Source organism: Hyla sarda, chromosome 4, assembly GCF_029499605.1.
Source record: "Hyla sarda isolate aHylSar1 chromosome 4, aHylSar1.hap1, whole genome shotgun sequence".
Classification (NCBI taxonomy): domain Eukaryota; kingdom Metazoa; phylum Chordata; class Amphibia; order Anura; family Hylidae; genus Hyla; species Hyla sarda.
The window spans coordinates 287,913,316-287,940,662 of record NC_079192.1 but is presented as its reverse complement, the minus strand read 5'-3'; the positions used below and the strand labels follow the sequence as shown (position 1 = coordinate 287,940,662).

Genomic DNA, 27,347 nt, shown 5'->3' with positions numbered 1-27,347 from the left:
CAGATGGTGGCCAGAGATCAGGGAGTGGCTGTGACATGATAGCCGCCCTGTTTAGTTTTTGCTTGCTTGTGTGTGGGATTCCAGCTCTCCTTTGCAAAGGCCATTTTGAATTGAAAGCAGCAACTTAATCTTTTTATGAGCAACGACTCCACTTTTCCCTTTTTTTTTTTTTTTTTTTTTTTTTTTACAAATCTCCCTCTAGTTGTTTACATTTCTTAAAAATATCTACATTTCATGAAGGCATTTCATATACAGAAAATCAGAACAAATGGCTCATAGTCTATTGTGCATAAATAGTGTTAGGAACACAATAGCGAAATCACATCTGTTCCTGAAGGAAGAATGCATACAGCCTTCCACTGTATTTTGGTGGTGCGCCTATTATTTTGTTTGTTTGTCATTTTAATTCTTTTGCATAATTGCATCTGCGTGTCCTGAAAGGCCACGGAATCTAGAACTTGGGATAGTCTGGGCCGTGTAGCTGTCAGCTCAGTTAGATTCATGCTCATGCGGAGTGACCCTACCTCACAAGAAATTATACAGCAGTGAGGGTTCTGTCTACCGTGAAGGTCTTTTCTCTGCGTGCAATTTAATAACACATTTTCAGTTCCAGAAATTAGTTTGCTATTTTAATCTTCAATATGAGGTTTACTGATCTACATTTTAGATAGTTTAAACATTGGAGGGGTTTAAATTATAATTGTAAACAAATTTGGCTTGAAATATTTTAGATTCATGCAGAACTGCTTGAATTGTCTCTTTTTATAATTCGTGAGAAAATAGTAGGGAGATATTATTATTTACAATGATTTAAATGGACAGATTAAAAAAAGGGATACTAGATGTTCTTAACCCCTAGAGGACAGAGGAAATACATGTACGCCCTTGCTACCAGGTACTTGGCACACCATGACATACATAGATGCCATGGTCACTACTGATTACAGAATCTGAGGCATTAGGGGGCTTACAGAAACTCATCAGACCACCCGGAGCACGATCGTGGGGTTCCAATGAGTCAAGATGGCGGCCAGAGCTCTGCTTGCCTGCTCCACAGCTACGGCCGCCCTTTTGGTAGACTATACAAGGTAATCGCTGATATCACTGATCAGTGCTATGCCTATTGCACTGAACATTAATAGCAATCAATACATTACTATAAATGGCCTCCTGTGGAGATTTAAGTAATAAAAAAGAAAAGTTTAATAAATGTAAATAAGTCCCTTCCCCAATCAAAAATAAACCACCCCTTTTCCTATTTTACAAATAAAAAAGGGAAAAAAAAAATATAAAATCAGAAAGATTGGAAAATTGTGTTTGATTTATTTTTTATTTTATTTCAATTTCTCCACTAAATAATTTTTTGTGGGTTGCGCCATACATTTTAAGGTAAAAGGTGTGATTACAATGTACAGTTGGTTGCACTAAAAACAAGCCCTCATATGACTTTGTGATTTGAGAGTTATGCCTCTTAAGAGGGCTGTGTCCTAAAACTAAAGCATGGCAGCTTGAAAGAATTTAAAACATATAGGGGGAGATTTATCAAAACCTGTCCAGAAGAAAAGTTGCCCAGTTGCCCATAGCAATCAATCAGATCACTTCTTTCATTTTTAACAAGGCCTGTGCAAAATGAAAGAAGTGATCTGATTGGTTGCTATGAGCAACTGGGTAAGGCTGGGTTCACACTACTTTTGGTAACTATGGTTCCCGCATACGGTTGGGAGGGGGGGGGGGTCGACCGCGTTTTTGCCTATGGTCGGGAAACCGCATACGGCCGAAAAAGCAGCCGACCGGAGGCTGCGGTTCACTCCGGTCGGCTCATAGACATGCATTAAATACGGTTCCCGTATACGGCTGAGTGCGGGCGCCTCGATTAAGCTCCCCCCAACTGTATACGGGAACCGTAGTTACAAAACGTAGTGTGAACCCAGCCTAACTTTCCCTTTGTACAGTGATCCTTCAACTTACAATAGCCTCAACATACCATAGTTTCAACATACAATGGTCTTTTCTGGACAATTGTAACTTGAAACCTGACTACATACAATGTATGGACAGTCCAGATCAATGTCAGTGTCAATGGCCGGAAAAACTGACCAATTAGAATGGACATTTTACTTGAAAAACCGTGTATTACTGAAGTGCATGCACTGACTGGCTGTCTAGTAGTGCCCCCTACAGTACAGGGAGGTACTACATGTTCTGTACTACTTTTAATCTGTGCCAGGGTTAGCTGCTCCTTTGGACACCAAGTAAGGGGCGGCTCCATTTGACTTTTTAGGACATTGGGGGAGATTTATCAAAACCTGTACAGAGGAAAAGTTGCCCAGTTGCCCATAGCAACCAATCAGATCGCGTCTTTCATTTTGCAGAGGCCTTGTTAAAAATGAAAGAAGCGATTTGATTGGTTGCTATGGGCAACTGGGCAACTTTTACTCTAGACAGGTTTTGATAAATCTCCCCCATTGTGTACTGTACAGGACCCTGAAGAAGCTCCTGTCCTCTACATAGACTAGTGTTTCCCAACGAGGGTGCCTCCAGCTGTTGCAAAACTACAACTCCCAGCATGCCCGGACAGCCTTTGGCTGTCCGGGCATGCTGGGTGTTGTAGTTTTGCAACAGCTGTAGGCACCCTGGTTAGGAAACACTGAAATAGACAGAAATAGAGTGAAATAGACTGAATAGACAGTGATTTACAGCTCCCAGCAGATATTACTTACTTTTATATGTAAGGATTTGCTTTATCTGTAATAGTTATCTACTTTTTTTTTTTTTACTAGTTATCTACTTATTTACTATGGTTTCAACATACAATGGTCGTCCCAGCACCAATTAAAGGGGTATTCCAGGCCAAAACTTTTTTTATATATATCAACTGGCTCCGGAAAGTTAAACAGATTTGTAAATTACTTCTATTAAAAAAATCTTAATCCTTCCAATAGTTATTAGCTTCTGAAGTTGAGTTGCCGTTTTCTGTCTAACTGCTTTCTGATGACTCGCGTCCCAGGAGCTGTGCAGCTCCTATGGGGATATTTTCCCATCATGCATAGCTCCCGGGACGTGACATCATCATTGAGCAGTTAGACAGAAATCTTCAGAAGCTAATAACTATTGGAAGGATTAAGATTTTTTAATAGAAGTAATTTACAAATCTGTTTAACTTTCCGGAGCCAGTTGATATATAAAAAAAAGTTTTTGCCTGGAATACCCCTTTAATATTGTAACTTGAGGGACCACTGTACAGGTTTTGATAAATCTCCCCCATAGTTGTCTGTAAGTATATAAGATAATGGCTTGCCTGGGGGAAGCTTTTGTAAGCTGTTGTGAAGGTCCTTGTATCTTAAACCCATGAAGTGCTCTGACAAGTGTTTGTTTTGTTGAAACATTCAGCGTTCAGTTTCTATTTTCTGTATTCTTAGAGTTAGGAGACAATGTTCCGACTATGCGAGTGGACAGGGAAGTAAATTTGTATATCCCGATCCTGAGGAAATGAAACAAGATCTGTCATGAGAGAGCATCTTCATTTGCTAGGGAAATGTTTTCACAAAATGACCGCATCACTCAGCAAACACTAAGATATATGCGGACTGGATATATAGAATATTAGGCCTAAGGCCCAACGTCTTAGTGTTAGGTCCCATCTTATACAAGGCCTCCTCGCAGTGGCGGTCGGGAGACACAATTAGATGAAAATCTGCGCCAAGAGCCTAGTTTTTAAATGTATTATAAATATAACAATAATGCAGTTTAACATATTCCATATAGTCAGTGTATTCATATCTTAGCATTTTCTATGATTAGCGTGCTACAGTGATTTTTTTTTCTCCTTTATTTATTGTTGTCCTTAGTGGGATTTGAACCCAAGGCCCCAGCACTGCAAGGCAGCAGTGCTAACCACTAAGCCACCATGCTGCCCTTAGCATACATCTGCTATGCATGGTTGCTAAAATGGACAGAGATGTCAGCAGAGAGCAATGTGCTCGTGATGTCATCAGTGTTCCAAAAAGAAAGGAATTTCCTCTGTAGCATTCAGCAGCTAATAAGTACTGGAAGGATTAAGATTTTTTAATAGAAGTAATTTACAAATATGTTTAACTTTCTGGCACCAGTTGATTTAAAAAAGAAAAAAAAAATGTTTTTCCACCAGAGTACCCCTGTTGTCCGACCCTTTGTTCTTATTGAAATAGACCATCATTTGTAATTCTACTCTTTCCTTTAGTTGTTTCCTTCACCCTTGTTTTGCCTCCATGCCCCTGGTCATCCTCTGTTGCTGCTTTCCTGATGTGTGCTTGTTTATTTACTTAACCTCCCTGGCGGTATGATTCTGTCTGGAAATTTGTACCAAAAGCGGTACAATTTTTTGCACTGAATTCCACATCTCCTCCATCACATTCCCCCTCCCTTGTCACATTCCTCCCACCCCCCCCCCCCCCCCCGGCACATTCTCCCCCCTCCTTGTCACATTCTCCCCTCTCCTTGTCACATTCCCCCCCTCTGTCACATTCCCCCCCTCTGTCACATTCCCCCCTCTGTCACATCCCCTCCCCTGTCACATTCCCCCCCTGTCACATTCCCCCCGTCACATTCTCCCCCCCCCCCCATTCCCCCCCTGTCACATTCTCCCCCCCCCCCTGTCACATTCCTCCCCCCCCCCCCCCCCCCTGTCACATTCCCCCCCCTCTGTCACATTCATCCCCCCTTCTCACCTTGTCTTGTCCTGCAGCAGAATACACTGGGTTTGCCGGGCAGATTTCATACCTAGTGTATTTGCTGCAGAACAAGCCCTTTCCCCTTCAGCCAATCACAGGCTTTACACCACTGCGGCCTGTGATTGGCTGAAAAGTGAAAGGTCCTGTAAGATGAATAGAGCAGGGACCAGAGTGCACGGAGGGGAACGACATCTGCAGGGACCGGGATTAGGTGAGCAAAAGTTTTTTTTTATTTTACTCCTTTTTCCTTTTACGCTTAGCTCAGTGTTTTTCTAACAGGGTGCCTCCAGCTGTTGTGAAACTACTACTCCCAGCATGCCCGGACAGCCTTTGGCTGTTCGGGCATGCTGAGCGTTGTAGTTTTGCAACAGCTGGAGGCCCCCTGGTAGGGAAACACTGACTTTTAGTATTTTTCTTTACCTGCTCTGTCCGGTCCCAGCAACGGGAGCCGACCAGAGCAGGTAATCGCATGTTTTCCCGGGGGGGCCGCATCGCTATATCGCATTGCTTTCGCGATATATCGTGCAGCCCGGCCGGGAACTTTGCAATTCTACCCCGAGCGTGACTCGGGGTTACCTGGCAGGGAAAATTTAACCCCGAGTCACGCTCGGGATTACCGCTCAGGAGGTTAAAGAACTTCCTGTTGATGTCATATCTAAGTTGCAGGGATCGGCTGACATCACAGCCTCCTCCTCCATCCCAACTGGATACTCAGGAAATCATATGATCCCAAGATTGTGATCAGTGTATGATTATGGAGGGCACCCATTGCGATCATATGCCTATGATCCTATCTTGTAGATAATTGTAAATGGTAGGACAACTAAGGTTTGGAGGCTGTGACTATGACATATCCCGTCGGGTAGCCTTGTGTGTCTGCTCATTGCAGAATCCGCAGATTTCCCGCAGCCTATAATACTCTGTGGATGCACTAAGAAAAGACAAAAAGGGTGAAAATTTTGTTTAACCCCTCAAGGACCAAGGACGTATGAGTACGTCCTTGGTCCCGCTCCCGTGATATAACGCGGGGTCCCACGGTGACCCTGCATCATATCACGGCGGGCCTGGCGTCATAGTGAAGTTGGGACCCACCGCTAATAGCGCGCGGCACTGATCGCGGTGCCGCGCGCTATTAACCCTTTAGCCTCAAAGCTAAGCCATGCAGCTAAAAGTGAAAGTAAAAAGTGCCGGTTAGCTCAGTGGGCTGTTCGGGATAGCCGCGGCGAAAAATCCTGGCATCCCGAACAGCTTACAGGACAGCCGGAGGGTCCCTACCTGCCTCCTCGCTGTCCAATCGCCGAATGACTGCTCAGTGCCTGAGATCCAGGCATGAGCAGTCAAGCGGCAGAATCATCGATCACTGGTTTCCTATGAGAAACCAGTGATCAATGATAAAGATCAGTGTGTGCAGTGTTATAGGTCCCTATGGGAGCTATAACACTGCAAAAAAAAGGGGGAAAAAAGGGAATAAAGATCATTTAACCCCTCCCCTATTAAAAGTTTGAATCGCCCCCCTTTTCCCATAAAAAAAAAAACACAATGAAAATAAAAATAAACACATATGGTATCGCCGCGTGCAGAAATGTCCGAATTATAAAAATATATAATTAATTAAACCGCACGGTCAATGGCGTACGCGCAATAAAATTCCAAAGTCCAAAATAGTGCATTTTTGGTCACTTTTTATATCATGAAAAAATCTATAAAAAGCAATCAAGAAGTCCTATCAATGCAAAAATAGTACCGTTAAAAACTTCAGATCACGGCACAAAAAAATGAGCCCTCATACCGCCCCATACACGGAAAAATAAAAGTTATAGGGGTCAGAAGATGACAATTTTAAACGTATTAATTTTCCTGCATGAAGTTATGCTTTTTTCCAGAAGTACGACAAAATCAAACCTATATAAGTAGGGTATCATTTTAACCGTATGGACCTACAGAATAAATATCAGGTGTCATTTTTACCGAAAAATTTACTACGTAGAAACGGAAGCCCCCAAAAGTTACACAACGGCAGGTTTTTTTTTTTCCAATTTTGTCTCACAATGATTTTTTTTCCGTTTCACCGTAGATTTTTGGGCAAAATGGCTGACGTCATTACAAAGTAGAATTGGTGGCGCAAAAAATAAGCAATCATATGGATTTTTAGGTGCAAAATTGAAAGAGTTATGATTTTTTAAAGGCAAGGAGCAAAAAACGAAAGTGCAAAAAACAGAAACCCCCCCCAGTCTTTAAGGGGTTAAAGGGGTACTCCACCCCTAGACATCTTATACCCTATCCAAAGGACAGTCTCTAATAGGTACTGGAAGGATTAAGATTTTTTAATAGAAGTAATTTACAAATCTGTTTAACTTTCTTGCACCAGTTGATTTAAAAAAAAAAAAAAAAAAAAAAAAGTTTTCCACCGGAGTACCCCGTTAAATAAGCAACTGACTGGGAACTGACTGTTTCCTGTTGGCGTTTGTGCCCTTACACGCTCTTTGTTTTTGTGGGTTTTCCGCTGCGTATTTGAAAGGGGCAGGCTCTTCTTGGCTGTCCATAGCAGATTGTCCGTGGCGGAATTTACGCTGTGGAAAATCCGCCGCAGTCCCTACTGACTTCAATGGGGCTTGCGGCGGATTTTCCACAGCGTAAATTCCTCTGTGGAAAATCTGCTGCGGATAGCAGAGTAGAGCCCACACCCTTTCAAATACGCAGAAAACCGGCAAAAACTACAAGTCCCACACATCTCCTACACATCAGCCACACCACCCATTGAAACACACCTGTGATCCTTTCCATGCAATAGACCAATGTTTTAAACCAGGGTGCCTCCAGCTGTTGCAAAACAAACATTTTTGCAGAATGATCCCTCCCACAGGTTGCTCCACCTATTGAAACAAAGGCAGACTCCTTCTAAACACCTGACTAGTGCTGTAATGTTTTGGTCCGCACTGCAACCTGGGAAAACCTGAGACAAAAGCCATTTTGTATGCTGCTAAAAATAAACATCAGGGCAAAAATCACAGAACAATGAAACACAGGTACAGACACTATATTATGAACTATATTAACTTAACAGCCCCTGAAGTACAGTCATTGTGAACAAACCAAAGTCAGAAGTGGATCCAGATAGAGATGAGTGAAGTTACAGTAATCCGATTTGTCACGAACCTCGCGGTTTGGCAGTTGATGACTTACCCTGCATAAATAAGTTCAGCGTTCAGGTGCGCCGGTGGGCTGGAAAAGGTGGATACAGACTTGGAAACTCTCCTAGGACTGTATCCACCTTTTCCAGCCCACCGGAGCACCTGAAAGCTGAACTAATTTATGCAGGCCAAAGTCAGCAACTGCCGAGCCGCGAAGTTCATGACGAATCGAATCACTGTAACTTCACTCATCTCTAGATCCAGTGGCAAGGAGAAATAGAAGTCCTTCCTTTATATTTCCCATTCCTTTTAAATCCGATTTTGGCTTTGGCGAAAAAAAGAAAAACTGAATGAAAAACTGCAGTTCAAAGTGAGAAAGATTTCCTACAAGGATTGTAAGGCTCGGTTCACACTGCCTATTTGTCTCCGTTTGACTCTTTCCATTACGCTTTTGTGTAAATAAAATTAATAATAAAAATAAAGTATAAATACAATATATACTATCAGTTTTTAGAAAGTTCTCATGTATTTTTTTCCCCTTTGTCCAGTGCAGATGAACCTGATGTTGGGTCTATATGTTCTTTACATACTGGCTGGCATAAAACACTAGGTTGATAAAAAGCTATCACTAGAAACTAAAAATGACTATTAGTGGGTACCTCTGTATGAGGCTGGGTTAACATTACAGTTTTACAGTATGTCACACTTAGACATCAGCAACGTGTCAAAATGGGATGCTGATGTATATGTGCTTGTACTTGCATGGGCCCCATAGGCTCTAATGGCCCAGAATGTAGTCAACTAGTGACCATGTTGGGATCATTTTCTGAGTGAATACGTGTATTTTCCAGGAGTCTAGCACACTGCCCTTTTAACTCTGATCGATGTGTAAGTTCAGGAAATGACTTGAACATAGTTAATAGTTGACAACACTCTGGGCCATTGAAGCCAAGGGGCCTATGCCAGTATAAGCACGTTGGGGCACCCATCCCGTATTGACTTGATGTTAATGTATACTTACCACATACTGTCAAATCGTAATGTGAACCCAGCTTGAATGAAAAAGTTAAACTTTAATATTGCTTCCTGACTTTCTGATTTCATTATTTTATTACTAAATTGGGCTTCTACTCGTGACCTATGCCACCATATGGCTGTATAGTAGCGTAGGTCAGGGATATCTGTATTATTTATTTACTGTACTGGTAATGGATGCCCTTATGAGTAGATTCTCATAAAATCCTTTGTGTGATAATACTATTTTCAGACACGTTACCTACATATCCTTGTAAGTGTACGGTATATGTTAAAACTCAGTGTGACTCATTTGAGTGATGTTTGCCAACCTTTTCCCACCAGCTCGGCCTGCCTTATGGCATAACAGAATGGCTTCATGTTATCTTTTTGTATATGAATGCTTCTCCAAAAGGCTGTACTGTGTGTCATTCTCACGTTCCACTATTTTTGTTTCAGGCTACTGTTTGTATGTTTTGCGGTATTGCTATATCTTGTTCAATACTGTTTTCACAAATCCTTCATACTCCCTGATGAACAATCTCTGCCAGGACAGCTTACAATGCCGTGCATGAAACTGGTCTGGTGGTTACCTAGCAACCAGACCCACCACTAGAAGCGACCGCACTAGTTCTATATGTCCTGGTAGCCTGTAACATGGACAAGTTACACACCACTAGTACTTACTTTGTACTATAGTAACACCAGTGTCATGTTAAATGTTTTCGTGCTGGACTGTCCTTAAAAAAAAAAAAATGATGTCTTGACTGCACATAGTTAAAATGTGAAAGTATACTGCTCAATAATCTGGTTAAAAATACGACTGTGCAGTTCCAGGCTTGGCCTCTGTTCATACTAGAATAATTTGTTCTATATATAGCAGAATTCATTGTGCTGAGATGGAGCTTTTTCAATATAGATCCCCTGATGAACCCATTGGAATTCATGTGGGGGGGGGGATGCATAGACATTCTCATATTTTTTTAGGGCGGGTACAGCATTGCAGATTTAGCTATTCTTACCATCAAAAGTACCACAAATAAACATTAATGGAATTAAGATGTCAACAGAGCCTTGGAGAAAGGAAAGGGCTTCTACTCCTACTTCACCTGTGCTGATCCCTGTCGGTATCCCTCATCTGTGACCCTAGGGACCCTAACTATGTAATATTTGTTCTTAACATTGTATGTTTGTACCTTGGTCTTCATGTCTTGAACCCAAAATTATAAATCCTCAACTACTGACTTTACGACCACATTTCTATCTTTTCAGTTGTTCAATATCTGTTTTTCTGCCTCTCTATTTATTCTATGGTCAATAACAGTTCTAACAGACTTGGGTTGTCAGCTAACATCATATTACAAACAGTTCATACAGCATGTAAAGTTATAAAAAAAAATGTTTTATATAGTACATACACTGATAAGCCATACCATTAATCCAAGCCAAATATGATAGTTTTCTATTGTGCTGCCATAACTGCTCCAACCATTCGAGGCATAGACTCAACAAGACCACTGGCGCCAAGATGTTAGATCCTTTAAAAAGAACCTGTCACCAAAGTTTTTTTTTTATCCTATATAACAAGTGGCGACACATAATAGAGGTTAATAGGAAGGGGGCTACCTCTATCCTCCATTAGCACCCTGAGAAGTAGACAGTGTTCTGACTACAGAAGCCGATCATTGTGTGCAGATAACTATCATGTATGCTATTAAAGAGTACCTGTCATCAAACCATATTTTCTAAACTGACTCAGATTATATTCCCTAACTACTCCCAACACCCCTCCTGCCCTTAAAAAAAAATTCTGAGCTTTAAAAAGCTCTGTATCCTACCTTTCCCCTTGCTCACATTGTCTGAGCTCCCGGAAGGAGAAAGTGGGCGTTTCCAAGCAGATGCAACATCACTGAAGCCTGTGAGAGCTGTTCCTCACCATGCCCCGCACGCACTTCCTGAGTTTGGTCTCCTGCCAGGCCAGGAGAAGACCAAACTAACTGTTTGACTTGCTGCAGGGAACAGAGCCACCTAGTGGGCGTTTGGTCAATCACATTAAAAACATATAAAGGTTGAGAATTTTAATAGCAAGTAAATAGAAAAGTTTCTTATAATTACATAAGGAACAATATATTCAAAGTTTAGTTTGTTGACAGGTATTATTATTTAATGTATATTTTTGTATCTTAGAAATGTTCGGTATGCATGAGCTTACATCATGAGCTTACAGTTTAACATCATCGGTGACCTGTGACTTTATTTTAGTCTGGTCTTACTGTAAACATTGGTCATAAGTGTCTGACTGCTGGGTCCTTACCACTGGGACCCCCACTAATCACTAAAATGGCAGTCCCTAACCCCATTCCTCCTTACTGCATGACTGCAATGAAAAGAAGCTTGAGGAAAGTAGTAGTTAACCATACCTGCTACCATGCTATTTAGTGTCTGTGGAGCTGACGGGTGCAGCTGATGGCTGTACCTAGCTGTCTCCATCAGTCCCATGTAGGTGAATATAGCTGTAATGCACATGCGTGACCGCCACTAAACTTCACCTCACTATGACCATGCAGTGACCACCTCACTGTTTTAGTGATCACTGGAGCCCCAAGAATTTAGACATTCTATAAATAGGTCATACATATTTGTTGTGAATCAATGTCTTTTAGACACATGGCATTTCTTTAATAAAATCATTTTTCTTCTCTTTTTTTTTTTTTCTTATATCTGTGGTCTACAGGGTGATAAATGCGGGCAAGAGTACACACAATGAAGATCAGGCAAGCTGTGAAATTATGTTTGTGAAGAAGAAAACTGGAGTACAGTCCACTCCCAACAAATCCTCAAACAAGCGAAGATCATCTCTACCAAATGGAGAAGGCCTACAACTGAAGGAAAACACGGTAGTCACATTGGGCTGAATATTTTTATCTGTTCAATTGCTATATATTTTAAGCCTTGTTATAATGGAAACCTGGCATTTCTGCGCTCATTCAACTTGAAGGGGTATTCTGGGCTTAACCTCTTAAGGACCAAGGATGTACCGGTACGTCCTGAGTCCTTTCCCTTGCTATAATGCGGGGCCACGGCGTAGCGGGTCGGGCCCGGCCTCTAACAACGGCCGTGACCCGTGGCTAATAGCATCATTGCCGCGCCCTATTAACCTTTTAGATGCGGCGTTCAAAGTTGAACGCCGCATCTAAAGTGAAAGTAAATCACTGCCAGCTAGCTCAGGGAGCTGTTCGGGATCGCCGCGGCGAAATCGTGGCATCCCGAACAGCTGTGGGACACGAGGAGGGTCTCCTACCTGCCTCCTCGCTGTCCGATCGCCGAATGACTGCTCAGTGCCTGAGATCCAGGCATGAGCAGTCAAGCGGCAGAATCATTGATCACTGGTTTCCTATGAGAAACCAATGATCAATGTAGAAGATCAGTGTGTGCAGTGTTATAGGTCCCTATGGGAGCTATAACACTGCAAAAAAAAAAAAAGTGAATAAAGATCATTTAATCCCTTCCCTAATAAAAGTTTGAATCACCCCCATTTTCCCATAAAAAAAAAAAAAAAACCAGTGTAAATAAAAATAAACATATGTGGTATCGCCGCGTGCGGAGATGTCCGAATTATAAAAATATATAATTACCGCACAGTCAATGGCGTACGCGCAAAAAAATTCCAAAGTCCAAAATAGTGTCTTTTTGGTCACTTTTTATGTCATGAAAAAATGAATAAAAAGCGATCAACAAGTCCGATCAATACAAAAATGGTACCGCTAAAAACTTCAGACCACGGCGCAAAAAATGAGCCCTCATACCGCCCCATATACGAAAAAATAAAAAAGCTATAGGGGTCAGAAGATGACAATTTTAAACGTATACATTTTCCTGCATGTAGTTATGATTTTTTTCAGAAGTACGACAAAATCAAACCTATATAAGTAAGGTATTATTTTAATTGTATGGACCTAGAGAATAAAGAGAAGGTGTAGAAACAGAAGCCACCAAAAGTTACGAAATGGCGTTTTTTTTCTTAAATTTTGTCTCACAATGATTTTTTTTTTTTCGTTTCGCTGTACATTTTTGGGTAAAATGACTGATGTAATTTCAAAGTAGAATTGGGGGCACAAAAAATAAGCCATAATATGGATTTTTAGGTGCAAAATTGAAAGCGGTTATGATTTTGTAAAGGTGAGGAGGAAAAAAATGAAAGTGCAAAAGCGGAAAAAAAACCCTGATCCTTAAGGGGTTAACTATGAGGAAATACAAGAAGAAATACAAGAAATAGCCAAGCCCCCTAATACCAGCTGCCACCTGGAGCCGCAAAGGATTTTGAGACTAACGTCATCCATACCTAAACGGAAACACTAGACCTGAGGGGACCATAAAAGAAGAAGACGATCCACGGCAGAGCGGTATAGCAAGTACATGTAGAACTAGCATAATTCTTCATAATTGGCAGGATAGTTATAAGTTAGTTAGGCCGGAATACCCCTTTAACTCTAAGGCTGGGTTCAAGCATAGTACTTTGGTCAGCAGTATTTTTGTCAGATCAGTATTTTTTGCCCCAAAAAAAACAGGAAAAGGTTTTCTCGGTCTGTTCAACTCTTGGTACAGACCAAAATACTACATACGGACTCTGCTTTACTGTCTTCCATATATCCAGAAATATGTTGGGGACAGATGGAAGAAAATATTCACATAGATTCAGACCACACTGAGTAGACACAAAAATAGAGACCACACGTGGAGCCATAATGACCAAGCTATTTTTTCCCTCTTTGCCATATTCCAAAATTCACTTATTTTTCCATCAAAAGTAAGTTATTTTTTTCAGGACAAAATGGTCTAAAAGAAGAACAGTCTTTCTTTCCTATAGCAACTAATCAGTGCTCAGCTTTCATATATCCAGAACCATTTAAAAAATGAAAGCTTATCTGTGATTGTTTGAACCCTGTATGTCAATTAGTCGATGCATGAGGGAGGGAGGAGGCTTGCTGCTTTTTCTCAGCACCACAAGTTTGACTCTTAAAGGGGTACTCCGGCCCTAAGACATCTTATCCCCTATCCAAAGGATAGGGGATAAGATGCCTGATCGCAGGGTTCCGCCTCTGGGGACCCCCGCAATTTTCATGCAGCACCCCCCTATCATCAGCCTCCGGAGAGAACATCGCTCCGTGTCTGATGAATCACGATCACGGGGCTGGAGTATAGTGACGTCACGGCTCCGCCCCCTCAATGCAAGCCTATGGGAGGGAGCGTCACAGCTCCGGCCCTGTGATCGTGACTCATCAGACCCAGAGCAGTGTTCGCTCCGGAGGCTGATGATAGCGGGGTGAGGCATGAAAGATTGCGGGGGTCCCCAGTGGATAGGGATAAGATGTCTTTGGGCTGGTTTACCCCTTTTAAACTGCTAACAAAAGCACAGCAGCTTACAAACAGCGATTAGAAAAATTAAAAGCACAGTTAATTTTATCCCACTGGTACCTACCTATCTGCTGGGATCTGTGACTCCATACCTGGTACAGAGCTGACAGATTCCCTTTAACTGTTAGTAAACATCCGATTGTAGAGAGTTCAGATACCTAGTGGCCAAGACTTTAACCCCTTAAAGACCACGGACATAAATGTACATCCTGGTGCGGCGGTACTTCACACACCAGGATGTACATTTACGTCCTATACATGACCGCGAGCATCGGAGCGATGATCGGGTCATGTGAGGCAGGTCCCGGCTTCTGATTGCAGCCAGGGACCCGCTGGTAATGGCCGACATCCGCGATCGCGCGGATGTCAGCCATTAACTCCTCAGATCAATACAGATGATGGCATCTGCGGAAGAGCGGCTACATTTTATGTTGATCTGATCGGCCGCAGGGATCAGATCAGCTAACATGGCGGATGGAGGTCCCCTCACCTGCCTCCGACGCCTTCCTGGCTTCTCCTGCTCTGGTCTGAGATCGAGCAGACCAGAGCAGAAGATAGCCAATAAAACTGATCTATGCATAACACTGAACAGTATTTGCAATCAGCTGTTTGCTATAAATAGTCCCCTATGTGAAAAATCCCCTCCCCCAATAAAAATGTAAAATGTCCCTTTTTCCCATTTTACCGCCAAAAAGTGTAAAAAATAAATAAAAAATATTTGCTATCGCCGCGTGCGTAAATGTCCGAACTATTAAAATATAATATTAATGGTCCCGTATGGTGATCGGCATGAATGTAAAAAAAAAAATCCAAAATTGCTGCTTTTTTTTATCACTTTTTATTTAAAAATACATTGATAAAAAAATGTATACATTTTATATACACAAATGTAGTATCAATAAAAAGAACAGATCACGGCACAAAAAATTAGCCCTCATAACGCCGCTTATACGGAAAAAGTTTATAGGTCGTCAAAATAGAGGGATTTTAAACGTACTAATTTGGTTAAAAAGTTTTTGTTTTTTTGGGTTTTTTTTTGCGCAGAAAAGTACGTAATCATGGGTATCATTTTAATCGTATTGACCCACAGAATAAAGAACACGTAATTTTTACCGTAAATTGTGTGGTGTGAAACCGAAACCTTCCAAAATTTGCTAAATTGCGGTTTTCTTTTTAATTACCCCACACAAATAGTATTTGTTTGAAATGTTAGACCATTTAAGCCTATTACAGCATACTTCAAGTAGCCACATAGGCACAAAAAGGCACACTACGGTTTTAGGTCCGGTGGGAAAACCGCATACAGGGCAAAAATGAGCCGACCGGAGTCAGCATTTCACACCGGTCGGCTCATTGAAATGAATTACATACGGGCAGCATATGGCAGGGATACGGGAGCGCCCGGTTTTAGTTCCCCCCAGCCGTATGCGGTCCTGTATGGCTAAAAACGTGGTGTGAACCCAGCCTAACACGAGCTTTGACTGAGCCCCCTTTCACACTGCCGTTGTGACCCCGGCAGGCAACGGACGTCAAGAAAGGAGAGGAGAATAACGGGAGAAAAATGAGTGCTTGCAACGTGTTTTACTCCTGCTACAAAAACAGTGCCCCACGAACCCCATTATAGTCAATGAAATCCATCGGGACCCGTTGTTGCCCGTTGTGCCCCATCCCAATAACAGACGTTAAAGGCCAAAAAAAAATTTAAAAAAAGAGAGTAACGGTCGTTTTCGGACGGGGCACAACGGCTGTGTGAAAGTAGCCTTATAGTTATGGATCTGCTGTAATTGTGAGCGCTCTTTCTGCTTTTACCTACCCCTCAGGGTCTTTTCACGTGGCCGAATTTCCACTTGCGGAATTCCGCCTTAAATTAAGGCCCATAGACTTCTATGTGAATCCACACTCCCATTCACACTTCTGAATTTCCGCTTGCGGAATTCCGCAAGGGGAAATTCAGAAATGTGAATGGGAGTGTGGATTTCCATTGAAGTCTATGGGCTTTAATTTAAGTCGGAAATTCTGCCGTGTGAATAGACCCTCAGCAGCTTGTCTGTCACTGCCGTGAGGGGCGAAATGGAAAGTAGGAGAGCTTCCTTACTGAATACACCAGACACATAACCGAGAGCTTTTTCGAAGCTCCTATTAGCCAAATGGCAGATGTCACAGTATGGACTTGTAGGATAGCATATTCAGTTGTCCGACCCATTTATTGTTGCTTTATAATATGATTGTTTATAACCGACTATTTCTTTTGTTCTTAGGAAGCTGATGGAATCACATTTCAGTACTGGGCACTGTTTGATGGACATGCAGGAGCTGGAGCTGCTGTTGTAGCATCTAAGCTTCTTCATCACCACATTGTAGAACAACTACAGGACATTATAGATATCTTGAAGAACTCAGCAGTTTTACCTCCCACCTGTCTGGGAGAGGATCCCGAAACAACATCCACCAATAGTAGGACTCTGACTAGGGCTGCATCATTACGTGGCGCTGCAGGGGCACCAGGCTCGCCAAGCACACCCCAGACCCGATTCTTTACAGAGAAAAAAGTTCCACACGAGTGTCTTGTCATTGGAGCTCTTGAAAATGCATTTAAGGAAATGGTAAGGGAAATGCACAAACATACTAGTAAACTGAACTTTTCTGGTAATTACTTTATCCAAACTTTGGTGTATCCTATTGTACGAAATGATCATGAAACTTGGGGTTTCCTATTAATATCAGTCTAATGCATTGTATGAAATGAAACTTATTTCTAACTTACAAGCAATATATACCTCTTCCTCCCACATATGCCTACTTTGCTTTGCCCTGTTGCCTGTGCCTGCTTTGCTTTACCCTGTTTCCCTGGGGAATGACCGCCTTCTAGCATCAACTAAGGTGGTCACGCCTACCCAGTTAAAGGGGTACTCCGCCCCTAGACATCTTATCCCCTATCCAAAGGATATGGGATAAGATGTCAGATCGCCGGGGACCCCCGCAATATAGCAAGCAGCACCCACCTGTAACTGCTTCCGGAAACGCTGGAGGCTCTCAGGCTAATTCCTCCCGACCACGGGGAAGGAAGTTCGTGATGTTACGACTCCGCCCCCGTGTGACGTCACGCCCTGACCCCTCAATGCAAGTGTATGGAAGGGGGCATCAGGGTGCTGCCTGCTATATTACGGAGGTCCCCAGCGACGGGACCCCGGCGATCTGACATCTTATCCCCTATCCTTTGTATAGGGGATAAGATGTCTAGGGGTGGAGTACCCCTTTAAACTGCAATCTTCTGGCCAATCCTGAAAGTTTTGAGCTGTAATTGGTTTCTATGGGAAAATGTCTTCAGATTTTGTCTCTGACAGATTAATAAATCTGGACTAAAGTTTTTATTAACACATGTTATCATCAGGACATTTGGGTATACAAGACTATTAATATACAAAACAAGGTTTCCTGACCTATATTAACACATAAGATAAAAAATACAGGACAGAGCCTCCATATAATTAACATGTACATTCAGATAACTAAAGCAGTAGGACAAAACTGTAGTCCTAAGGATAATGCAACATCAGTCATGGGTCATAGATAAGGGATATCATGGGTAGTATTATATACAGATTAGGGAATGTCAGCGCTAGATCCATAAGCAAATAGTCTACTCAATCCCCAGGATGCAGCATGCAATGAAACAAGTAAATGTAACAGAGACACATGTAGGTATGTCAAATAGCAGGAAAAATAAATATACTTTACCCAGATATATAGAGTTATTAAGTGAGAAAACTCCCTTTCAGCAGCAAGGACAGATACAGAGTTCTCAGTAACTTTTTGTGTTCTGTATAGTATATTTTATTTTTACTGCTATTTACCATACCTATGTATTGTGTACATTGTATTATCCTTGGAACTACAGTTTTGCCATCTGGATGTACTTTGTTATTATGTGGAGGCTCTATTCTGTATGTTTTGTCTTGTGTTATTACATGTCAGGTAACTTTGATTTGTATACTAACACCAGGGTATATTTATTTCTTTAGGATCAATTGCTCATTCATATTTCCAACCGATCCTAATGATAACCTTAATCAATAGATAAGATATAACACAGTATGGCTATGCATTTGTAGAAGTAGGAGGTAAACCTCAGAGGTGTATGTCTGGGAATACACCCGACATATACCTCCATACATATAGCAGTAGTATGAATAAAGCAAAACTTTCAAAACTTTTCTTATAGATGACAACCTTTTTAGATGTGCATAGTTGGGTAATAAAAATCCTTGCCGCGCCGCCAGTTGCACCTTTCACATTGCACTTCCCATGATGCACAAACATAATACCAGTATCAGCATCAGAACTGTGGCTGCTACTCCCCTGTGCCATTTAATTCCCCCTTCACCACCCTCATGTGCCATTTCAAACCACCCATCACCCCCCCTTGTGCTACTACTTTACCGCTCTTGATTCCCCCCAATATTACTTAATTCCTACCCCCTTGAGCCCCCCCTATACCACATCATTTCCCCCTCTATCCCCTCCCGTGCAATTTCACTCCCTCGTTCATCACTCCCTGTGCCACATCTTTCCTCCCTTGCTCCTCCCCTGTGCTATGTCATCCCCCTTTCTTGACCACCCTTGTGCCATATTATTACCCCCTTTTTCACCTTCTGTCCTACATTACCCCCCTTGATTCCCTTGTGCCATTTTAACCCCCCTTATCACCTCCTGTACCACATCACCCCCCCATTCCCCTTGTGCCATTCCCCCTTTATCCCCCCTGTGCCATTTTAATTTCCCCCATTTATTACCCCTGTGCCACATCATTACTCCCCTTTATCACCCCCTGTGCCACATTACCCACCTTGATCCCCCATGTGCCATTTTAACCACCCTCATCACCTCCTGTACCAAGCCACTTCCCCCTTTATCTCCCCTGTGCCATTTCAGTTCCCCCCTTTATCATCCACTGTGCCATTTTACCCCCTGTGCCATTTCAGTTCCCCCCCCCTTTATCACCCCAGTGCCACATCATTACCCAACTTCATCCCCTCCTGTGCCATTTCAGTATTCCCCTTTATCACCCCCTGTGCCATTTTTCCCCCCCTGTGTCATAAAAACGCACCCCCCCCCCTCCTCTGATCCCCTGCTGTGCATTTCTCACCTTGCCTGTGTCCCCTGGTGCGCTCCAGCAGGCTCAGGTGCAGGGGCTCTGCGTCGCTCTATCTCTCTAGGCCTCCTGACTCACAGGGGATTTCTTTTCTGATCAGAGTCATTATTAACTTTTCCTTTTCTTCGCTATTAAGCCTAGACCCCCATTACTTGTCTCCCCAGAACCTGCCAGACAAACATTATAAGGATCCTTTACCCAGTACAATGTCCAACTCTTTATAAACTCCCCACACATTGCCCCATACAGTAATAATTCCCCCTCTGTGCACCCATGTAGTAGCAGACGGCATTCCATCCTGCTTCCATACTGAAGTAGGCCCCTCTGCCCCTATATTGTTGTAAGCCCCCTCTGTGCCCCCATATAGTTGTAGGCCCCCACACTATTGTAGGCATCCTCTGTGCTGCCATATATTTGTAGGGCCCCATACAGTTGTATACTGCTTCAGTGCTCCACGCACCTCTGGTCTGGGGACCTACTTCTATGGCCTATAGCAATAGGTTTCCGGTCTGAAGGAGCAGTGGAGCACCAAAGCGGACACTGTAGTGACCGTCCACAGCAGCCTGGTGCCAACGCATCTTCTCTGCTGTCCTCCTGCTACGCTCCTCAGGGCAGCAAAATCAGCTAGTACCAGCAGGCAATCGCCATTATAGATTTTTTTATGAGTATTCTCCAGGTGAGCTGCTAAGTACCCCTTGGGGTACTTGTACCCCAGGTTGGAAACTGTTGCACTAGTGTGTCACAGCACCCAGTTTGGAAAAGCCTGGAATGGAGCCTTCTGTAAAAAGTCCTAAAAATAAAAGTGTGTTGCTTTTATCATTTGCTTGGTGGACAGCAGGTGGCAGTGTTGTGCAGGAAATCATATTACCTTGTACCTTCATGGTTCTGTTCTAAAATGTCAGGTTGTGTGCTAGGATTCGGCATAGTTATAAGGGTACATCTTTTTATAGTAATAGAGGGGACAATCTTTTCCTTCTGTCTTTCTTCCTCGATTACTCCATCTCTCTTCCTTACTTCTCGTACCATAAGATGTACTCAGTTTTATCATCAATGGATAATTTAAATAGAAGTTTACCAGATGCACTACATACCAAACTACAAAAGTTCCTGCACACACGTTTAATAGTTCACCCATACATACAAGTCTACAACCATATAATATCTATAGATAACCATCATATAGAGGAAGAATTAATAATTTCTTTAGCCCTAGTTTAAAGAGTACCTGTCATCAAAAAATCTTTTTGATATGTTCTTCAGGAATGTCTCCTTTAAAGGAGAACTACGGTATTGAAAAATGTATCCCATATCCTAAGGATAGGGGATAAGTTTCAGATCGCGGGGGGTCTGACCGCTGGGGCCCCCCGCGATCTCCCGTACGGGGCCCCGGCTCTCTGGTTAGAGAGCGCGTGTCGACCACCGCACGAAGCAGCGGCCGACACGCCCCCTCCATACACTGCTATGGGAGAGCCGGAAATTGCCGAAGGCAGCGCTTCGACTCTCCCATAGCAGTAAATGGAGGGTGCGTGTCAGCCGCCGCCTCGTGCGGTGGTCGACACGCGCTCTCTATGCAGAGAGCCGGGGCCCCGTACGGTCGGATCTGAAAATTTTCAATCCCGTAGTTCTCCTTTAACAACTTTCAAAACGCATGTAATTAGAATTTTTTATTTTTTTTTTTATCTAAAATATGACCACTAGGGGTCTCCCTACATGCACGTCTCCCAGATTTCGGACTCATGCTGGCCTGGCACGAGCCCGAAATCTCAGTACCGGGGACACTGACAAGCGCAGCTCCCTGCCTGTCAATCAGACAGGCGGGAGCAAGCGCTGTGCCTGCTGCACAGCAGAGAGCAGCTCCTTACTGGCCGGCCGCGTAATCAGGCTCTGCCCCCTGAGATGGAGAGCTGGCGTGCGCTGGCCAGATGTCAGTGTAGCACAGCTCTGCTATACAGAAGGATCGGGTCTGCCTTTCCCCTAGCCTGATAGAGGTCTTCCTTAAACAAAGTAAGTGCAAAGAGATAGATAGAGGTGCTTTAGGGATAGAAGGGCGGAAGCAGCCCGGGCAGGCTTCAGCTGACTACAAGCCTGCCGGGCCACTCCCCCTTCCTCTCTCACAGACTTCACAGAGATGAGCAGCTATACAGCGAAAGATTAAGGTAGGAAAAGGGTTTTTTGTTTAAAAAAATAAATAAATGAATTAGCGTTAGGAAGAGTCAGGGACACATGGGGGAGGGGAAGAATTAGAGACAGTTTATAGGTACTCTTTAAAGGCGTACTCCGGTGAAAACATTTTTTCTTTTAAATATACTGGTGGCAGAAAGTTGAACATATTTGTAAATTACTTCTATTAAAAAATCTTAATCCTTCCAGTACTTATTAGCTGCTGGATGCTACAGAGGAAATTCCTTTCTTTTTGGAACACTGATGACATCACGAGCACAGTGCTCTCTGCTGACATCTCTGTCCATTTTAGCAACCATGCATAACAGCTGTATGATAACGTCAGCAGAGAGCACTGTGCTCGTGATGTCATCAGAGAGCATTCCAAAAAGAAAAGAATTTCCTCTGTAGTATTCAGCAGCTAATAAGTACAGGAAGGATTAAGATTTTTTAATAGAAGTAATTTACAAATATGTTTAACTTTCTGCCACCAGTTGATTTAAAAGAAAAAAGTTTTTCACCGGAGTACCCCTTTAATGGTGTTGCCAGTTTATAAAAAATAAAGCCCTGGCCCTAAAACGTTGCATGGACTTTAGTTACTGTTTTCATTCCTGTTTTTTCCCAGATGTCATATTTTATTTTTTTTTTTTAAAGAAATCTCGAGTGCTCCCCATATAATTGATATCACTTTCTACCTTTTAATCTTGCCGTTCCCTTTTATTGAGGAAATCGGCTTTTATCAGTTAATGACATTACGTTGGTTTTTTGGGATATTTTTTTTTTTTTTTGTCCAATAATCATGCAATCATCTTCCAGAGAAAAGCCATTGAGACTGATCCCATCAGATTTCCGTCAGCAGCCGGTTTATTGCCTTTATACCTCTCTTTCAACAAAGAATGTTCTTAAAGTCTGACTATTGTGCCAGGAATTCAGGTGGCTAAGATCTAAGAAGATAAGATGACTTTTATCTGAGCAAGAAATAGAAACAAAGCAGGTGTCTAGTTTTTTATTACATGAATGACTACCTGTCCTAGATTGGTATTGTGAACATTATAGATCTAAAGATGCCCATATATTTAACCCCTTGAGAACACAGCGCGAGAATGAGGCAAATCTTTCACTCTTCACATTGTAAGAGACACAACTCTTATTTTTCCATCCAGAGACCCTTGTTTTTTACTATACTTTGTAAAGACTCCTTTCATTTTACCTTAAAATGTACAGCAAAACCAAAATAATAATTTAAGGCATCAAGAAGGGGGGGCGGAAACACAATTTTGCCACTTTTGGGAGGGTTTGTTTCAAGCATTGCACTTTTACAATAAAATGACACTAACTAAGAGTGGAGTTTAGTTTTCTTTGTGGGGTTTTTCCCTGACAGGTATTTTTCTGTGTATTTACGAATGTGCTTTTTTAACACATGCTCTGAGCTGTTGGTTTTTCCAGAGTTAAAATCCATCAAATTTTATGTGGGAACAAGAAGTTAATTTGTAGATTTTTCAGAGACACGACCCTTTTCCCAGTGGTTACGCTCCTTTTAGTAGGGTTTTTTTGATTTTTTTGTTGCCAAATCTGGCACAGGACATGTGCGCCACAGAAACCCCAGAAAATCGACTCGGAAAAGCCTTAGTAAATGAGGCCCAGTATCTTTATTCTGTTTGACCGGATATTTTCTTGCAGTGTGATGCGTAGTTTTTATTTGTACCATTTTAGTTTTGGATGGAGCTTTTTAATTTTTAATTTTCCTTGCATGGCATCCTGTGCTGCACTTGGACTACTCAAGGATGCCAAGAATGGTTGGTCAAAAGCAATGTGTTAAAGGGGTACTCAACTGCCCCAGCATTTGGAGAATTTTGTACAGCACGCTGGGTGCGGGCTGCGGGGATTGTGACGTCCCATCACGCCCCCTCAATGCAAGTCTATGGGAGGTGGCGTAGTTGCCGCCATGCCCCCTCTCAGAGACTTGCATTGAGAGGGAATGGAGTGACATCATGAGGGGCGTGGCGGTGACATCACAACCCCCGCACCCAGTGTTTGGAACAAAATGTTCCGAGCGCTGGGGCAGTGGAGTACTCCTTTAACCCTTTTCCTAATGTCAATGGGCACCTTAACCCAGAAATATACTGGGTGATTTAAAGAGGACTTATGGCCAACCCCTCAAACATTAGATTGCATTATTATTAAATATGGTAGGATGCCCTGGTCACACACCTTTTTACAGTTTCTTGATATGCTCTTCTGTTCCTGAGATGTGTGGGTTTAAAGTTTGTCTGACAATTCGGAAATCTGTCAGATGGGCGTGAACTTAATTTCAGTAATTGGTATGAATATCATGTGATGGGCAGGATTATACAGTCAGGAAGTATGTATTAGGCATACAGGCCCCCTTAATGTAAATCATGTATAACCAATGACTGTATAATCCTGCCCATAACAAATTGGTGCCAGAAAGTTAAACAGATTTGTAAATTACTTTTATTAAAAAACTTTATCCTTCTAATACTTTATCCTTCTAGTATTCTACAGAGGAAATTCTTTGCTTTTTGAATTTCTTTTTTTTTTTGTCTTGTCCAGAGTGCCCTCTGGTGACACCTGATGTCCGAATCAGGAACTGTCCAGAGCAGGAGAAAATCCCCATAGCAAACCTATGCTGCTCTGGACAGTTCCTGATACGGGCATCGGGTGTCAGCAGAGAGCACTGTGGACAAGACAAAAAATAAATTCAAAAAGCAAAGAATTTCCTCTGTAGCATACAGCTGCTAATAAGTACTGGAAGAATAAAGATTTTTTAATAGAAGTAATTTACAAATCTCTTTAACTTTCTTGCATCAGTTCATAAAAAAAAAAAAAAAAGAGTACTCCTTTTAAATAACATTTCGTTGTCAGTGTAGCATGGGGTGTATGATAAGAGAGGTACATTTAGTGTTTAGGGCTTAACCTCTCAGTTTCAGTGAGAAGAAATCCTAATACTACAGCATACATCTCCTCAAGTGGTCTTATGACTGAAAAGGTGTAAATCCCCCACAGCCAGGTTTCAAAATCTATAATATAGCCATAACAGGGAAAAATGTAAATTCCCTGTTATTATAAGTGTTATAAAACGCGTAATATATGTAGAAATAGCAACTTTTTTTTCTACCTATTTACAGTAAATTACCCTTTTATCGTTTAGTGCTTACTCTACGTTTGGTACCTATTGTTAATTTGTCCATTAATGGACACTAGGTGGCACCTGCGAGCTGATTTTGTATTCCATTTTACTATACTTTTATTGCACTTAAGAGTTGCGTAAGATTAGAGGTGACAGCTTTTGCTTTAGTCAATATATTATTGTTATTAATGGTAGACTAAACAATTGTCAATAAATCAATTGACAGGCTGAAACAATTGGCTGTGTTATACCATGTCTCTGCAAAGAATGTATAACATTTAAAACTGCTGCTCTTGAGAACCACGTTTTCCGGTGCAGTATCTGGTTGCAATGGACAATATATATTTTTTTCTTTACGAAGTTTCCCCAAATGCCTCCATTAGTTCTGTTTGTTCGCTGCTGTTTTCTTTGTTTCCTTGTTTGATCTTTTACTTTTAATCAAAGCACATAAAGGAAAAGTAATCCTGGGCTTAATGAAAGCATAAACAGTGAAAGTATGAAAACCATCATAAAGGTAATTTATTGCGTGCAATTAAACCTCCATTAAACAGAAGTGGTATGAAATTTCCAATAGGGCTGGAAAATGTTCCATAAAAAAAACAATTTATATGAATCAAGTTCATTTACGATGGTACCATGTTTCTAAAGACTATTTAAATATATTCCAAAGGCATGTTTTCAATGACTCGATACATTGTAAAGGCCGTACTGTTCTGCAGATAGCTGAATCAGTGTGTGAAACAGAAGGGACGCATAGGGAATCTGCCTTGATAAACAGTATTATAGGTAATTTTAGGCAATATCCTTAGACTATCCTTAGATGCTTTACACATATTCTGAAACTTACTGAATATCAATAGTAAGATCCTGGAAATGACTTATGGACTATGTTATAGCAACATTTAAAGACTACCTGTCATCTAACTCAGATTATATTCACTAACTACTCCTAACTGCCCTAAAGAAAAAATTCCAACCATAAAAAAATCTCTGTATCATACTTTTCCCCTTGCTCACATTGTGTGAGCTCCTGGCAGGAGAAAGAGCTGTGACTCTCCATGCCTGGCACACACTTCATAAGTTTGGACTTCTGCAAGTGAGGGCGGAGACCAAATTAACTGTTCGGGAACAGAACAGAGCCACCTAGTGGCTGTTTTTTTTTCAATCACATTAAAAACATATAAAGGTTGAGCATTTGAACAGAAAGTAAATGGCAAAGTATAATAACATAAGGAACAATATATTACAAGTTTAGTTTGGTGACAGGTACTCTTTAACCTGTTAAGGACCCAGGGCCTACCTGTACGTCCTGAGTCCGCTCCCGATCTATAACGCGGGGCCATGGCGTGGCTAATAGCACGCGGCATTGATCGCGGTGCCGCACTCTATTAACCCTTTAGACGCGGCATTCAAAGTTGAACACCGCGTCTAAAATGAAAGTGAAAACATGCCGGTTAGCTCAGGGAGCTGTTCGGGATAGCCGCGGCAAAATCGCGGCATCCCGAACAGCTTACAGGACAGCCGGAGGATCCCTACCTGCCTCCTCGCTGTCCTATTGCCGAATGACTGCTCAGTGCCTGAGATCCAGGCATGAGCAGTCAAGCAGCAGAATCATCGATCACTGGTTTCTTATGAGAAACCATTGAACAATGTAATAGATCAGTGTGTGCAGTGTTATAGGTCCCTATGGGAGCTATAACACTGCAAAAAAAGTGGGAAAAAATTAATAAAGATAGTTTAACCCCTTCCCTAATAAAAGTTTGAATCACCCCCCTTTTCCCATAAAAAAAAAGTGTAAATAAAAATAAACATATGTGGTATCACCGCGTGCGGAAATCCGAATTATAAAAATATATCATTAATTAAACCGCACGGTCAAAGGCGTGCGCGCAAAAAATTCCAAAGTCCAAAATAGTTCATTTTTGGTCACTTTTTATATCTTGAAAAAATGAATCAATATGATCAATAAGTCCTATCAATGCAAAAATGGTACCGCTAAAAACTTCAAATCACGGCGCAAAAAATGAGCCCTCATACCGCCCCATACGCGGAAAAATAAAAAAGTTATAGGGGTCAGAAGATGACAATTTTAAACGTATACATTTTCCTGCATGTAGATATGATTTTTTCCAGAAGTACGACAAAATCAAACCTATATAAGTAGGGTATCATTTTAATCGTATGGATCTACAGAATAAAGACAATGGGGGAGATTTATCAAAGGATTTAGACTGGTTTTTCCTGTCTAAATTTGTCTCGCAGAAAGTCGCAGTCTAAATATGTGCGACTTTTCTGCGACTTTTGCTATAGAGGATTTTTAGGACATGATGCATTCTAGTCTATTTTAGATGGAAATGCATTGGAAAATGCATTGGTGCTGAATTTATCAAGTGCGACTTTTGTGCGACAAGTCGCATCTGCCCAAAATACGCTGAAATGTCAGACCATGTTGGAGCAGGTCTAAATGCAGTTTAAGCTGTAGACCCTGAAGTCTGAGCACAGAATTTATCAAGGGCTGTGAGACCTTTGATAAATTAGGAGCACAATAGACAGGAGACTACCACATACGCTGGTCTATAAGCATACCCAGAATAGACTAGATTAGTAAATGTCCC

General features: G+C 41.9%; 1 protein-coding gene across 2 annotated transcripts in view; it reads left to right on the top strand.

Moving 5' to 3' along the window:
* PPM1H (protein phosphatase, Mg2+/Mn2+ dependent 1H) overlaps positions 1–27,347 on the top strand; it is a 140,179-nt gene that overhangs the window by 39,979 nt on the left and 72,853 nt on the right. For both annotated transcript variants that reach the window (XM_056574465.1, XM_056574466.1), the window contains 2 exons: positions 11,589–11,751; positions 16,528–16,872. In XM_056574465.1, the coding sequence (XP_056430440.1) occupies positions 11,589–11,751; positions 16,528–16,872 (508 nt within the window). The remainder of the gene's footprint in view (positions 1–11,588; positions 11,752–16,527; positions 16,873–27,347) is intronic.